This window comes from Pseudophryne corroboree, chromosome 4 (assembly GCF_028390025.1).
Source record: "Pseudophryne corroboree isolate aPseCor3 chromosome 4, aPseCor3.hap2, whole genome shotgun sequence".
NCBI lineage: Eukaryota > Metazoa > Chordata > Amphibia > Anura > Myobatrachidae > Pseudophryne > Pseudophryne corroboree.
The window spans coordinates 869308230-869323641 of record NC_086447.1 but is presented as its reverse complement, the minus strand read 5'-3'; the positions used below and the strand labels follow the sequence as shown (position 1 = coordinate 869323641).

The following is a 15412-nucleotide window of genomic DNA, read 5'->3' as shown; positions in this document are numbered from 1 at the left end:
CACCAGAGATCATGATAACCATGGGAGAAACACACCAACATGTCTGACATTGGATATCATCATCAATATGGAAGAAATACACCAACACACCAAACACCAGCGGTCATCATCATTGGGGGGGGGGGAGTACACCAACGTAACAAACATGAGAAGTAAACCAAACACCAGGGATATTCACTACCATGGGGGAAGTACACCAACATACCAACCACCTGAGACTATCATTACCATGGTGGAAATACCCCAACACACCAAACACCAGAGATCATCATTACCATGGGGGAAATACCCCAACACACCAAACACCAGAGATCATCATTATCATGGGGGAAATACCCCAACACACCAAACACCAGAGATCATCATTACCATAGGGGAAATACCCCAACACACCAAACACCAGAGATCATCATAACCATAGGGAAATACCCCAACACACCAACCACCAAAAATCATCATTACCATGGGGGAAATACCCCAACACACCAAACACCAGAGATCATCATTACCATAGGGGAAATACCCCAACACACCAAACACCAGAGATCATCATTACCATGGGGAAATACCCCAACACACCAACCACTAAAGATCATGATAACCAAATGGGGGAAATACACCAACAATACCCCAACATACCAAACACCACAGTTCACCACATCCTGGGGAAATACCTCACCATACCAAATACCAGAGATCAACATTATCATCACGTGGGAAATACACCAACATACCAAACACCATGTCAGGATCTTGTTTGGGCTCAGGACTGGGACCACTAGGCAAGACTGGTGAGGACTGGAGTGAACGAAGTTAGGTGATCTTATGACGCTCCTCCTCATTGAGTAATATCACAGGAGCTAATCTAGAGTATCAGAACTGAACAGGAAGGGAAGTCAGGATGAAGCACTAAGCGGAGAGTAACTGATATATTGCCCTGTAATGGAAGCAATCACTTGCTGGAGGAACTTGCAATCTTGTGTAGTCTCTGCTAGTGAAGTGACTGCTCACACTGGTTTAAATAGGCACCGTCCTGGTGATGGATGATATTCACCCACTGGTATATGTGGTGCACTCCGTAGGTAAGAGAGTCAATGCACACAGATAATGAATGTGGAATCTGTAGGCAGTAAGTATAATGCACACAGGTACTGGACAGGGGATTAATATCAGACTAGAATTGCAAAGGACAGCAGTGGTAAACGGGATGCGGTCAAAATCGGGTCAGAAAACTAACAGTGGTACCCTGACACATCCCGGAGGTAAGAACAGGAGTTGGGGTTACTAGGGGGGAGGAGAAGGGGGAGGGTTAGGCTGCAGAGGTGGTTAGCGATAGACTGCGGGAGGGGGGCATAGGGTTAGGCTGCGGTAAGTGGAGGTTAAGGATAGGCTGCGGTAGGGGGAGGATAAGGATAGGCTGCGGTAGGGGGAGGATAGGTTTAGGCTGCAGGTGGGGTTGGAGGATCAGCGCCGGTCTGCCTCTCTCTGCTACCATCTGCTCCTGTGACGGGGTGCTCCCGTTGAATAGTTCCCCCCGATATAGTGCTGCTGGCTGGAACCGGCGTCCCTGTCTCTCGCAGGTCCGACGCACATCTGCCCCCCACTCCTGTGGCCCGTCTCTCTACTAGGAGCTGCCCTCCAGAGGGCCCCGGAGAAGAAAGTGGCCGCTCCTGTCGGCTCATTCCCCACTGTGTTAGAGGCGACCAGCAAGACGAAGTGTCCTGTGCGTCTTTAGCTTCACTTTTCCACGTCGGACTTTCTCCCCCCCCCCCCCCCCCCCTGGTGCGGAGCTGATCCCTGTACTGGTATCACTCATCTACGCCCCTGACCACATTTTCAAGCTAACTACCCTACGACCCTCCGGGTGCCTAAGGGAGTAAACCCGGAAATGTGAGTGCTGCTCACTCCCTCCACTGCCACTTCTGTTCACTTAATCAACATGTATTGCTTGCCAATGTGACTGAGTGCTCCTGTTTCACATATATCCTTTGTTCGATCCCCGATCTGTCGGTACACCTCTTTTCAGCATCTGGATACTTCCCCGGCGTCAAGGAATGCCTCCAAAAAAGAACAAAGATCCGGTGCCTCCTAAAATCTCCCCCCCCCCCCCCCCCAGAAACCCCTTCAAATCTACCCTTTACAAAGCGCCCTCTCTCCATCTACCATGCCGGACCCTGGGATTTCGAATCTCCTGTCCTCCACTCTCACGGTTTCAGGAGTTGACTGTGAATCTGATGCACCCTTGACAGTGAGATCCCTCTGCCAGATTTTGGCTGCTTTCAAGTCGGAACTCTCCAAAGACCTGACCTCTGCTGTCCGTGAGGTCAAGACCGAGCTGGTAGCAATAGGGAACAGAACTGACCACCTGGAACGCAAGGTTGAAGAACTTGTAACATCCCATAACGAGCTAATCTCCTCCCATGATCTCCAGCAACAGGAGCTGGAACAGTTTAAATCAAAGATGGCGGATATGGAGGACAGATCGCGACGAAACAACATCAAGATCAGGGGCTTACCAGACTTGGTCACCAATTCTGAGCTAGAACCCTATGCCACAGCTTTATTCAAAAAATGTCTCCCTGCTGCGGACTCTGCAGAGCTCCTGATTGACCGCATCCACCGCCTTCCCAGACCACGCACCATTTCTTCTGACCTCCCTAAAGACACCCTCCTCCGTGTCCATTTCTTTCAAGTTAAGGAACATATCATGAGAGCCGCTAGAGAATCCAAAAATTCAGATACCTTAGGGGGTCTTCAAATTTTTCAGGACTTCTCTACTGTCGCCATTGCAAAGAGGCGTGCCCTTGCACCCATCACTCTCGCCCTCAGATCACATGACATCATGTACCGTTGGGGATTCCCTGTTAAATTGATAATTACCTACGAGTATTCTACCTTCATCGTATCCTCCCTAGATGCGGGAGTTAAATTGTTGTTGGACTGGGACATTACCGTTCAGAAGTCGGCTGCACCGCCGCGTACTTCTGCTGTTCACCATGACTGGTCTAATACCTGAGCTATGTGATTGTTATGTTAGGTCCTTCCAATTGTGCTTTGGCCCTCTGAGGCTTTAGACACCTTTCCCTCTACTGAGATGGGAAGCCCTATTGATGTTGCTGCTCATTTCATTTGCCTATTCTTATCCAGGTTTATGTGTTACAGGTTCACCCTTTTTCTTGTTTTTCATTTGTTCTTCTTCTACAATGTTATTAGTTGTCGTCTAGATTTGTCTTATTTGTTAAGGGGCGCTATTGTGTCTTAGTAATACCTCCAGATAGCCTCGTGCTCTCGCCCCTTATGCTCTTATCCATGTTTTTCCACGTGATATACTATACATGTTTGCATTTTTTTAGGTTGTTATGTTGAAGTGGTGGTGTCTGCTTCGTCAGCCCGCCTCCAACTCTTTCTATACTACTGCAAGTTCCCGTATTTTTGTTCTCCCTCCCCTGCAGTAGTCATGCAGGTCCAATATACCGGACCTTTTTTTTTTTTTGTTTCCCCAATCCCTGGTTCAGACACTTGCCCCTTTCCCTTCCGAGCTCCAGACTCCTCTTTGTTCTACATTTACTGTGGTACTCTGATTTTTTACATGTTCCCACCTACAATGCTCTGTCTAGATTTCTTCGTTTCATTTCTGACATGTATTTCCAGTGTTGAATCTTCTCTCTCTTAATGTTAAGGGACTGAACTCACCTAACAAACGCAGATTGGCACTCTCTTTCTTCCAACAACAAAAAGCTGATGTAATCGCATTACAAGAAACCCATTTCACCTCTGCTAACCCTCCCCTTTTTAAAAACAGCAACTTCCCTGTAGGATACTTTGCAAACGGCCCATTCAAACGCAACGGGGTGGCTATCCTGTTTAGCAAACATGTTTCCTTCGTCCTCCATTCTCAGATCTCGGACAAAAATGGACGATACCTGATTTTAACGGGCCTCCTTGACGACAAACCAGCTATGCTAGTTTGCCTATATGCCCCCAATTCTAACCAAGTACCGTTTTTACGTAAACTGTTCCTCGCGATACGTAAATCGCTTAAAGGCTCTCTGGTCATACTGGGGGATCATAATTTAGTTTTAGACCCGAAATTAGATAAATCTCGCTATCCCTCCCACCCCATCCCACCTGCCCAATCCGGCCCCTCCCTAGCCTTCCGCAATTTGCTCACAGAATTTGATATATACGATATATGGAGAACCCGTAATCCCACGGGTCGGGAATATACATTCCATTCCTCGGTTCACAACTCCTATTACAGAATAGATCTAATTCTGCGTGACAAATGGTCTCTACAGAGGACTAGGGATATAGATATCCTTCCGATCATCTGGTCCGATCACGCCCCCGTCCTCTGGAAATGGAACCTTCATGACACCAGCACCCTTTGCGACAGTGGCGCCTCTATCCTTACCTCCTGAATAACCCTTTGTCCAAGAAACTTATCCTTGACGCCATAAACTCCTATCTAGCTACTAATTCCCCTCTAGACACCTCTACTGTGAACCACTGGTGCGCCTTTAAAGCGATTACTCCTGGTGCGGCTATCCAGGCTGGTGCCACCCTCAAAAAACAAGCCCTCCAATTGCAGTTGAAACTAGAAGATAAACTGATTGCTCTCGAAGCAGAGAATATAGCTAATCCCTCCAGACTTCTTAAAAAAAAAATATCTAATGTACGTAGCCGTCTCCAACAACTGCTGATTGCTCGTACAGAAGCGGCATTGCATAGGATGAGGCAAAAATGTTATCTCCTAGGTAATAAATCTGGTAGACTGCTAGCCCGCAAACTACGAGCCCAACAAGCTAGAAACAAAATCAAATTTCTCCACTCCCCCTCAAAACAAAAAGTCTTAAACCCTAAGGACATAACAAACCTATTTGCACAATACTATGCCAAACTTTACAACTTGCTGGATGACTCCTCAACCCCCCATCCCACTCCTCTCTCTATTTCTTCTTTTCTAGATGATCTTCCCTTTCCCACTCTCACCCAGGAGCAGTTGTCTACACTTAATGCCCCTTGGTCGCCTGCTAAAATCTCCAAAGCTATTAAAACCTCTCCCCGAAACAAGGCCCCTGGCCCAGTAGGGTTTATTGCTGATTTCTATATTGCTTTCCACGATATTCTTACCTCCCATTTGACTGCCCTATTCAACGCGTTCTCGGGTCTAGGCACCCTCCCACCAGAACTGTTGGAAGCAAGTATAGTCACCATCCCCAAGCCTGGTAAAGACCCGTCCTATAGCACTGCTCAATTGTGACATTAAACTGTATGCCAAACTGACTGCGACACGTGTTAACCAATTCCTTCCATTGCTGGTGCACCCGGACCAAACTGGTTTTGTGCCTGGGAGACAAGCGTCAGATAATACGCGCAGGGTCTTTAACTTGATTGACTCACTCTCAAATGACCAGGGCCTTCTCTTGCTGTCCTTGGATGCTGAGAAGGCCTTCAATAGACTGAACTGGACGTATATGCGTGAAGTTCTTCTTCGTTTTGGCTTTAGAGATCGTATCTTGATCACGGGCCGGGTGCTCAGCAATGGATTCCTCTCCGACTCCTTTCCAATCACCAATGGTACTAGACAAGGATGTCCCCTCTCTCCCCTAATATTTGTCCTCTCAATTGAACCTCTAGCCATCTCAATCCGGAATAATCCCCATTTTCCAGAATTGCAATTTGGATCTTCCCGACACAAATTAAGTCTCTTCGCGGATGATGTTCTCCTGTTTATTTCTGATCCCATCCACATTCTTCCTCTCTTACACTCTACTTTAGATGCATATAGCCAGGCTTCTTATTATAAGCTCAACACCACTAAGACAGACGCCTTACCTATCAACCTTTCCCACTCCTTGCCAGCCCTCCAATCATCTTACCCTTATAATTGGCAGAACCACATGATAAAATACCTTGGTATTAACATCCCGACCCATACTCCCGATGTTTTCACTTCCAATCTCTCCCCTCTAATAGAGACGCTTGAGGCCCTGGCGAAATCCTGGGCCTCCTATGAGGTCTCCTGGCTAGGCTGTATGGCTGCATTTAAAATGTCTCTTCTCCCCAAATTAATGTACCTGTTCCTCACGATCCCATATAACTTTCCAAAGAAGGCCCTCCGGACCTGTTCCTCTATAATGACTAGATATGTTTGGTCCTCGAACCCACCTTACCTGGCACATTCTAAATTAGTTCTGCCTAAAGCACTAGGAGGTCTATATCTACCTGACATTCTCCTATATCAGGAAGCCTGTCTTCTGGCTTCTCTTAAACACTATTTCGATGTCAACACCCAGATGGGTTGGGTGGACCTTGAACAGACTCGAGCCCTCCCGCTCCCTCTTGCAGATTTATTCCGCATCCCCACTAGGCTCCGGCCTGCCTTTCCACACCTGCTTCCATCCACACAAGCTGCGCTAACATCCTGGGACAAACTATCTGCCACTCTACAGACCCCTACCAGTTGTCTCACTCAGATCTCCGTCACTACACTCACAAAGATGATACCCCATCTGAATCTTTCTAAATGGAAACACGCATGTATATCATGTTTAAGTGCTCTTCTCGACGGACTCTCTCTATTGCCCTTTCCTGCCCTTCAACTTAAGTTCTCCCTACACGCTTCAGAACTGTTTCACTACTTGCAAATCGCACACTGGTGGAGATCGATTCCCAATGCCTCACTGTCATCGAACATGACCTCACAACTGATTTTCTCTCGTCTCTCCTTGAATAAATCTAGGGGTGATATCACGTTCTGGTATAACCTACTGGTTACTCCTATTTCTCTGACGTCCTAGTGGATGCTGGGGACTCCGTAAGGACCATGGGGAATAGCGGCTCCGCAGGAGACTGGGCACAGCTAAGAAGGATTTAGGACTACCTGGTGTGCACTGGCTCCTCCCACTATGACCCTCCTCCAGACTTCAGTTAGAATCCTGTGCCCGGCTGAGCTGGATGCACACTAGGGGCTTTCCTGAGCTCCTAGAGAGAAAGTATATTTTAGGTTTTTTATTTTACAGTGAGATCTGCTGGCAACAGACTCACTGCAGCGAGGGACTAAGGGGAGAAGAAGCGAACCTACCTAACTGGTGGTAGCTTGGGCTTCTTAGGCTACTGGACACCATTAGCTCCAGAGGGATCGACCGCATGGAACCGGCCATTGGTGTTCGGTCCCGGAGCTGCGCCGCCGGCCCCCTTACAGAGCCAGAAGCAAGAAGAATCCGGAAAATCAGCGGCAGAAGACATCAGTCTTCACCAAGGTAGCGCACAGCACTGCAGCTGTGCGCCATTGCTCCTCATACACACTTCACACTCCGGTCACTGAGGGTGCAGGGCGCTGGGGGGCGCCCTGAGAAGCAATAAATACACCTTGGCTGGCAAATATATCACAATATATAGCCCCAGAGGCTATATATGTGATAAATACCCCTGCCAGAATATATAAAAAAGCGGGAGAAAAGTCCGCGAAAAAGGGGCGGAGCTATCTCCCTCAGCACACTGGCGCCATTTTCTCTTCACAGTGCAGCTGGAAGACAGCTCCCCAGGCTCTCCCCTGTAGTTTTCAGGCTCAAAGGGTTAAAAAGAGAGGGAGGGCACTAAATTTAGGCGCAATATTGTTTATACAAGCAGCTATTGGGGGAAAAATCACTCAGTTATAGTGTTAATCCCTGCATTATATAGCGCTCTGGTGTGTGCTGGCATACTCTCTCTCTGTCTCCCCAAAGGACTTTGTGGGGTCCTGTCCTCAGTCAGAGCATTCCCTGTGTGTGTGCTGTGTGTCGGTACGGCTGTGTCGACATGTGGGATGAGGAAGGTTACGTGGAGGTGGAGCAGAGGCCGATAAATGGGATGTCGCCCCCTGTGGGGCCGACACCAGAGTGGATGGATAGGTGGAATGTATTAACCGACAATGTCAACTCCTTACATAGAAGGCTGGATGACGTAAAACAGATGTGGGACAGCCGGCTTCTCAGCCCGCGCCTGCCCAGGCGTCTCAAAGGCTATCAGGGGCTCAAAAAAGCGCCCGTTACCTCAGATGGCAGACACAGATGTCGACACGGAGTCTGACTCCAGTGTCGACGGGGTTGAGACATATACACAATCCACTAGGAACATCCGTTACATGATCTCGGCAATGAAAAATGTGTTACGCATTTCTGATATGAACCCAAGTACCACATAAGAGGGGTTTTATTTTTGGGGAGAAAAAGCAGCCAGTGTTTTGTTCCCCCATCAGATGAATGAATGAAGTGGGTAAAGTAGCGTGGGTTCCCCTCGATAAGAAACTGGTAATTTCTAAAAAGTTACTGATGGCGTACCCTTTCCCGCCAGAGGATAGGTCACGTTGGGAGATATCCCTTAGGGTGGATAAGGCGCTCACACGTTTGTCAAAAAAAGTGGCACTGCCGTCTTAGGATACGGCCACCTTGAAGGAGCCTGCTGATAAAAAGCAGGAGGCTATCCTAAAGTCTGTATATACACACTCAGGTTATATACTGAGACCTGCAATTGCCTCAGCATAAATAGTGCTGCTGCAGCGTGGTCTGATACCCAGTCAGATAATATTAATACTCTAAGACAGGGATAATAGTTTGCTAACATAGAGCATATTAAAGACGTCGTCTTAGATATGAAGGATGCACAGAGGGATATTTGCCGGCTGGCATCCAAAATTAATGCAATGTCCATTCTGCCAGGAGGGTATTAGAAACTCGGCAGTGGACAGGTGATGCTGCCTATAAAAGGCACATGGAGATTCTGCCTTATAAGAATGAGGAATTGTTTGGGGATGGTCTCTGGGACCTCGTATCCACAGCAACAGCTGGGAAGAAAAATTTTTTACCTCAGGTTTCCTCACAGCCTAAGAAAGCACTGTATTTTCAGGTACAGTCCTTTCGGCTTCAGAAAAGCAAGCAGGTCAAAGGCGCTTCCTTTCTACACAGAGACAAGGGAAGAAGGAAAAAGCTGCACCAGCAGCCAGTTCCCAGGATCAAAAATCTTCCCCTGCTTCCTCTGAGTCCACCGCATGACGTTGGGGCTCCACAGGTGGAGACAGGTGCGGTAGGGGCGCGTCTCGGGAACTTCAGGGACCAGTGGGCTTGCCCACTGGTGGATCCCTAGGTTCTGAAAATAGTATCACAGGGATACAGGCTGGAGTTCGAGGCGACTCCCCCTCGCCGTTACCTCACATCAGCCTTGCCTGCTGCCCTCGGAGAAAGGGAGGTAGTACTGGCGGCAATTCACAAGCTGTACTTCCAGCAGGTGAAATCAAGGTACCCCTCCTTCAACAAGGCCGGGGTTACTATTCCAAAATGTTGTGGTACCGAAACCAGACGGTTCGGTGAGACCCATTCTAAAATTGAAAGCCTTGAACACTTATATACGAAGGTTCAAGTTCAAAATGGAATCGCTCAGGGCGATTATTGCAAGCCTGGAGAATTTCAGGGTATCACTGGACATCAAGGATGCTTACCTGCATGTCCCTATTTACCCTCTTCACCAGGAGTACCTCAAAATTGTGGTACAGGATTGTCATTACCAATTCCAGACGTTGCCGTTGGTCTGTCCCCGGCACCGAGGTATTTACCAAGGTAATGGCCGAAATAATTATCCCGTACTTGGACGATCTCCTTATAAAGGCGAGGTCCAGGGAGCAGTTGTTCAGCGGAGTAGCACTATCTCGGGAAGTGCTACAACAGCACGGCTGGATTCTGAATATTCCAAAGTCGCAGCTGGTTCCTACGACGCGTCTACTGTTCCTGGGTATGGTTCTGGACACAGAACAGGATAAAAAGGGTTTCTCCCGGAGGAGAAGTCCAAGGAGTCGTCTCTAGACAGAGACCTCCTAATACGTATACAGCCCTGGGAAGGATGGTAGCTTCTTACGAAGAAATTCCATTCGCCAGGTCCCATGCAAGGATTTTCCAGTGGGATCTGTTGGACAAGTGGTTCGGGTCGCATCTTCAGATGCATCGGCGGATAACCCTGTCTCCAAGGGCCAGGGTGTCGCTGTTGTGGTGGCTGCAGAGTGCTCATCTTTTAGGGGGCCGCAGATTCAGCTTACAGGACTGGGTCCTGGTGACCACGGACGCCAGTCTTCAAGGCTGGGGGGCAGTCACACAGGGAAGAAACTTCCAAGGCTATGGAAAAGTCAGGAGACTTCCTTACACATAAATATTCTGGAACTAAGGGCCATTTACAATGCCCTAAGTCAGGCTAGACCCTGCTTCAACACCGGCCGGTGCTGATCCAGTCAGACAACATCACGGCGGTCGCTCATGTAAACCGACAGGGCGGCACAAGAAGCAGGATGGCGATGGCAGAAGCCACAAGGATTCTCCGATGGGCGGAAAATCATGTGTTAGCACTGACAGCAGTGTTCATTCCCGGAGTGGACAGCTGAGAAGCAGACTTTCTCAGAAGACACGATCTCCACCCGGGAGAGTGGGGACTTCATCCAGAAGTTTTCCAAATGATTGTACACCGTTGGGAAAGGCCACAGGTGGACATGATGGCGTCCCGCCTCAACAAAAAGCTACAAAGATATTGCGCCAGGTCAAGGGACCCTCAGGCGATAGCTGTGGACGCTCTGGTAACACCGTGGGTGTACCAGTCGGTGTATGTGTTCCCTTCTCTGCCTCTCTTACCCAGGGTAATGAGAATAATAAGAAGGACAGGAGTAAGAACTTTTCTCATTGTTCCGGGTTGGCCAAGAAGAGCTTGGCAACCAGAACTCCAAGAAATGATCTCAGAGGACCCATGGCCTCTGCCGCTCAGACAGGACCTGCTGCAGCAGGGGGCCTGTCTGTTCCAAGACGTACCGCGACTGCGTTTGACGGCATGGCGGTTGAACGCCGGATCCTGAAGGAAAAGGGCATTCCGGAGGAAGTCATTCCTACGCTTATTAAAGCTAGAAAAGATGTAACCGTACAACATTATCACCGCATATGGCGAAAATATGTTGCGTGGTGCGAGGCCAGGAAGGCCCCAATGGAGGAATTCCAGCTAGGTCGATTTCTGCACTTCCTACAGTCAGGGGTGACTATGGGCCTAAAACTGGGTTCCATTAAGGTCCAGATTTCGGCTCTGTCGATTTCTTCCAAAAAGAACTGGCTTCACTGCCTGAAGTTCAGACATTTGTCAAGGGAGTGCTGCATATTCAGCCTCCTTTTGTGCCTCCAGTGGCACCGTGGGACCTCAACGTGGTGTTGGGTTTCCTAAAGTCACATTGGTTTGAGCCACTCAAAACCGTGGATTTAAAATATCTCACGTGGAAAGTGGTCATGCTTTTGGCCTTGGCTTCGGCAAGACGTGTGTCAGAATTGGCGGCTTTGTCATGTAAAAGCCCCTATTTGATTTTCCATATGGATAGGGCATAATTGAGGACTCGTCCCCAGTTTCTTCCTAAGGTGGTATCAGCTTTTCACTTGAACCAACCTATCGTGGTGCCTGCGGCTACTAGGGACTTGGAGGACTCCAAGTTACTGGACGTAGTCAGGGCCTTGAAAATTTATGTTTCCAGGACGGCTGGAGTCAGGAAGACTGACTCGCTATTTATCCTGTATGCACCAAACAAGATGGGTGCTCCTGCTTCAAAGCAGACTATTGCTCGCTGGATTTGTAGCACAATTCAGCTTGCGCATTCTGTGGCTGGCCTGCCGCAGCCTAAATCTGTAAAAGCCCATTCCACGAGGAAAGTGGGCTCTTCTTGGGCGGCTGCCCGAGGGGTCTCGGCTTTACAACTTTGCCGAGCTGCTACTTGGTCAGGGGCAAACACGTTTGCAAAATTCTACAAATTTGATACCCTGGCTGAGGAGGACCTTGAGTTCTCTCATTCGGTGTTGCAGAGTCATCCGCACTCTCCCGCCCGTTTGGGAGCTTTGGTATAATCCCCATGATCCTTACGGAGTCCCCAGCATCCACTAGGACGTCAGAGAAAATAAGATTTTACTCACCGGTAAATCTATTTCTCGTAGTCCGTAGTGGATGCTGGGCGCCCGTCCCAAGTGCGGACTGTCTGCAATACTTGTGTATAGTTATTGTTAACTACAAGGGTTATTGTTGAGCCATCTTTTGAGAGGCTCTGTTGTGTTCATACTGTTAACTGGGTATATTATCACGAGTTATACGGTGTGATTGGTGTGGCTGGTATGAGTCTTACCCGGGATTCAAAATCATTCCTTATTGTGTCAGCTCTTCCGGGCACAGTATCCTTACTGAAGTCTGGAGGAGGGTCATAGTGGGAGGAGCCAGTGCACACCAGGTAGTCCTAAATCTTTCTTAGCTGTGCCCAGTCTCCTGCGGAGCCGCTATTCCCCATGGTCCTTACGGAGTCCCCAGCATCCACTACGGACTACGAGAAATAGATTTACCGGTGAGTAAAATCTTATTTTCCCCTTCCAAATCTAACGCACAATTGAAATGGGAATCAGATTTAGGCAGGAATCCGATTGACTGGCGAAAAGTTTTCTTAGCCTCCCACTCCATGTCCCGATGCCTGAACCATACCGAGATGCATATAAAACTAATCCACAGAATATATTTGACCCCCGACCGACTACACAGATTTTGGCCCTCCTGCAGTAATAAATGTTGGAGGCTTTGCGGATCTGTGGGACACATCTTCCACATATTTTGGTTCTGCCCACACCTTCTTAATTATTGGTGTGAAGTTTTTGACCTGATTAATAGAGTTCTCGATACTCACATATTGTTCCCTCTCCTGTCCCCCCATCTAGCAGATATGTATTAGGTCACATTTTAATTGCCGCTCGCTCTAACTTGGCCCAACTCTGGAAACACCCTGCACCCCCTACTTTACTAAAAGTAATCCACAAAACGAACCACCACTTTCTTATGGAAACTGAATATATCCCCCCTCCCGACAGCTCACCCTCTCCTAGGAAAAATTGGTCTCTGTGGCAGCAGTTTGTTACGGTTGGCGAGGGCTCCCATTACTTTCGCAACCCCTCTCCGAACGACTCTCCTCAGACTAGTTTAATTGAACAACCGGACAGTGAGTAAAGAGTTGCTGTGCCAGCTTACTGAGATCCCTCCTCCAATTATTTCAGCCAACACTATTTCCTATAAGTGTATCGATGGGCCCTCTGCACATTCCTACATACCTTCCTCCTTTTTCTTTCTCTTTAATAGCCTCTATTCACTGTGTTGGAATCTAGGTTTCCCTTTGTAACGCTATTGGTACTCTCTTCCTCCTCGTACTATAGCTTTAGGATCTCTAGTATTACATCTATAACTGTTGGGCGTATTCTGTCCCTCTATTTCTCGAGAAGGTTCACCTGATTCCTCTCTAGCCCGTGAGAGTACAAGCACTCTGGATTTACTGGATGCTCCCTACCCTCCCCCCCTCCCGTACCCCTCCGTTTGATTTATGTTATATTGTATACCTATATACTATGTTGTATGATGTACTACTCATCCCCTCTTTTCTTTTCTGTGCCCCATAAAAATGTATATTTTTTTCTCAATAAAAATTCTTGAAGTTAAAAATAAATAAATAAATAAATATGTATGTATAATTGTTCTTCATAGGCACCTACATGGCTTGATGGATCTGGACCAAACTTGGTACACATACCTTTCATTATCCATCTTAAAATACTGGCAGGGTTTCAACTAAGAACATCCACCCCTTTCAAATGTCTGTCTAACATATGGTGTCTATCTATTGACTGTCTAACTAGACACTGTCTATCATCCGGATACCCACTATGAGGGTTGTACAAATTAATGCCCACAGATAATCTATAACCATGCGTGATATGCACCAAACCACCAAAATATCAGAAATCATCACCACAGGGAAACCAATATATTACAATGGGTATCAGTATCAGCAGCTTGGGGGAAGGGGAAACAGCATCTAACAGCAGTATATACGAGCACTGTTATCTGCTAGTTGTAGGCTACTCACCACTTTCCAGCGGTCCTTTACCACATAGCTGACCGGCAGGATGTCAGCTTGCTCTGCTCCGCCACTCATGTTTCCGTCGTCCCTAATAACAGCCACTAGACACTGCATGGGCCACCCGGACAGGATCCGTCCCGCTCCAGACCTAATAGAGACATTGACCTGTGGGAAAAAATAGAGAATCAGTACGCAGTACGAGGGGAATGTTCTTAGCCATGTAATAAATGCTACTGATACAATATCCCATTAGATAGAAGAAAGCAAAGCCAGAAAACCTGGGCAGGGTTCAGAGCTGCAGGTAAGTAGAGGATGTAGTTATGTGACCGGCAGTCCGGTCACTATACCGCCGCCGGGATCCTGCTTGCTTAAAAGGCCGACAGTTGACACGCCGACTCCCAGGGACTATTCCCACTCATGGGTGTCCACGACACCCACAGAGTGGGAATAGAACCTGTGGCAAGTGCAGCGAGCCCGCGAGTGGCTCCAATGCACTCGCCACCCCGTCGGCAATCTAAAGCTTGGGATACCGGCGTCGGTATGGTGACCGGCGGGATCCTAAACCTCTGTCCCACAAACCCAACCCTTAAGTAGGGGTTTTATCTGTTAAATACAGATTGCTGGCTGGATTGAGAGACGGACGCATCTGCTGGTGGTAATGCCTGCCATCCTCAGCACAAATTTACACCAGCACGATCCCTGTGGATCTCTGTATACGCTCACCTCTGAGTAGGCCACAGCCCTGTCGCCACACCTACGACACACTCCCAGCAAACATCCTACACATGGACACCTAGTTGTCACCTAGTTACACCCACTGTATTGCAAGTGGAGATATGACTGAGTTGCCTGTAATTGCTCTAAATTGTGTATACCGTCCCCGACACTCGCAGAGTTCACCAAAAATCTCAAGGTACGACGCAGATGGAATTGCATGTAACTCTGAAACGGGCTCTTTACGTATCTAAATTAGATAGCAGACAAGCCACTAATTCCACACCTGCTTTCTACTGCACTACATTCCAAGAAGCCATGACAGACACATATGACCTGATTCTTAGGGGTAAATTTACTAAAGCTTCTATAGCAACTAATCAGATGTTGTCTATAATTTCTCTATTGTCTTTTAGAAAATGGTAGACATCATCTGATTGGTTGCTATAGGCAACATCACCAAATCGGTTTTAGACGCTTTAGTAAATTTACTCATTAGTCTGGGATTCTCACTTGCACCATCTTAAGAAAATGCATTTCCGTCACTGTGCGTCTTTAGATGCACCATCGGAGAACCATCCTTCGCATCTTTGAAACAGCCCTATGAAGAGTGTGGCCTCCTGTGTGAATGGCTGTGCGTCTTTGGACGCAGCTGCTTTCAGCGACACACCCGTGACACCTGTCGCCACCCCAGTTACCTACCAGGAACGCCCACTAAAATTCACAGACCCTGCATCTGATTCTGCGTTTCTCTGCTCCTTTGAG

At 48.0% G+C, this 15412-nt stretch overlaps 1 protein-coding gene across 4 annotated transcripts in view; it reads right to left on the bottom strand.

Annotated features, from left to right (window-relative positions):
• Positions 1-15412, bottom strand: part of TTBK1 (tau tubulin kinase 1) — a 209155-nt gene that overhangs the window by 143792 nt on the left and 49951 nt on the right. For all 4 annotated transcript variants that reach the window (XM_063918755.1, XM_063918759.1, XM_063918756.1 and 1 more), the window contains one exon: positions 13940-14098. In XM_063918755.1, coding sequence (XP_063774825.1) covers positions 13940-14098 — 159 coding nt within the window. The remainder of the gene's footprint in view (positions 1-13939; positions 14099-15412) is intronic.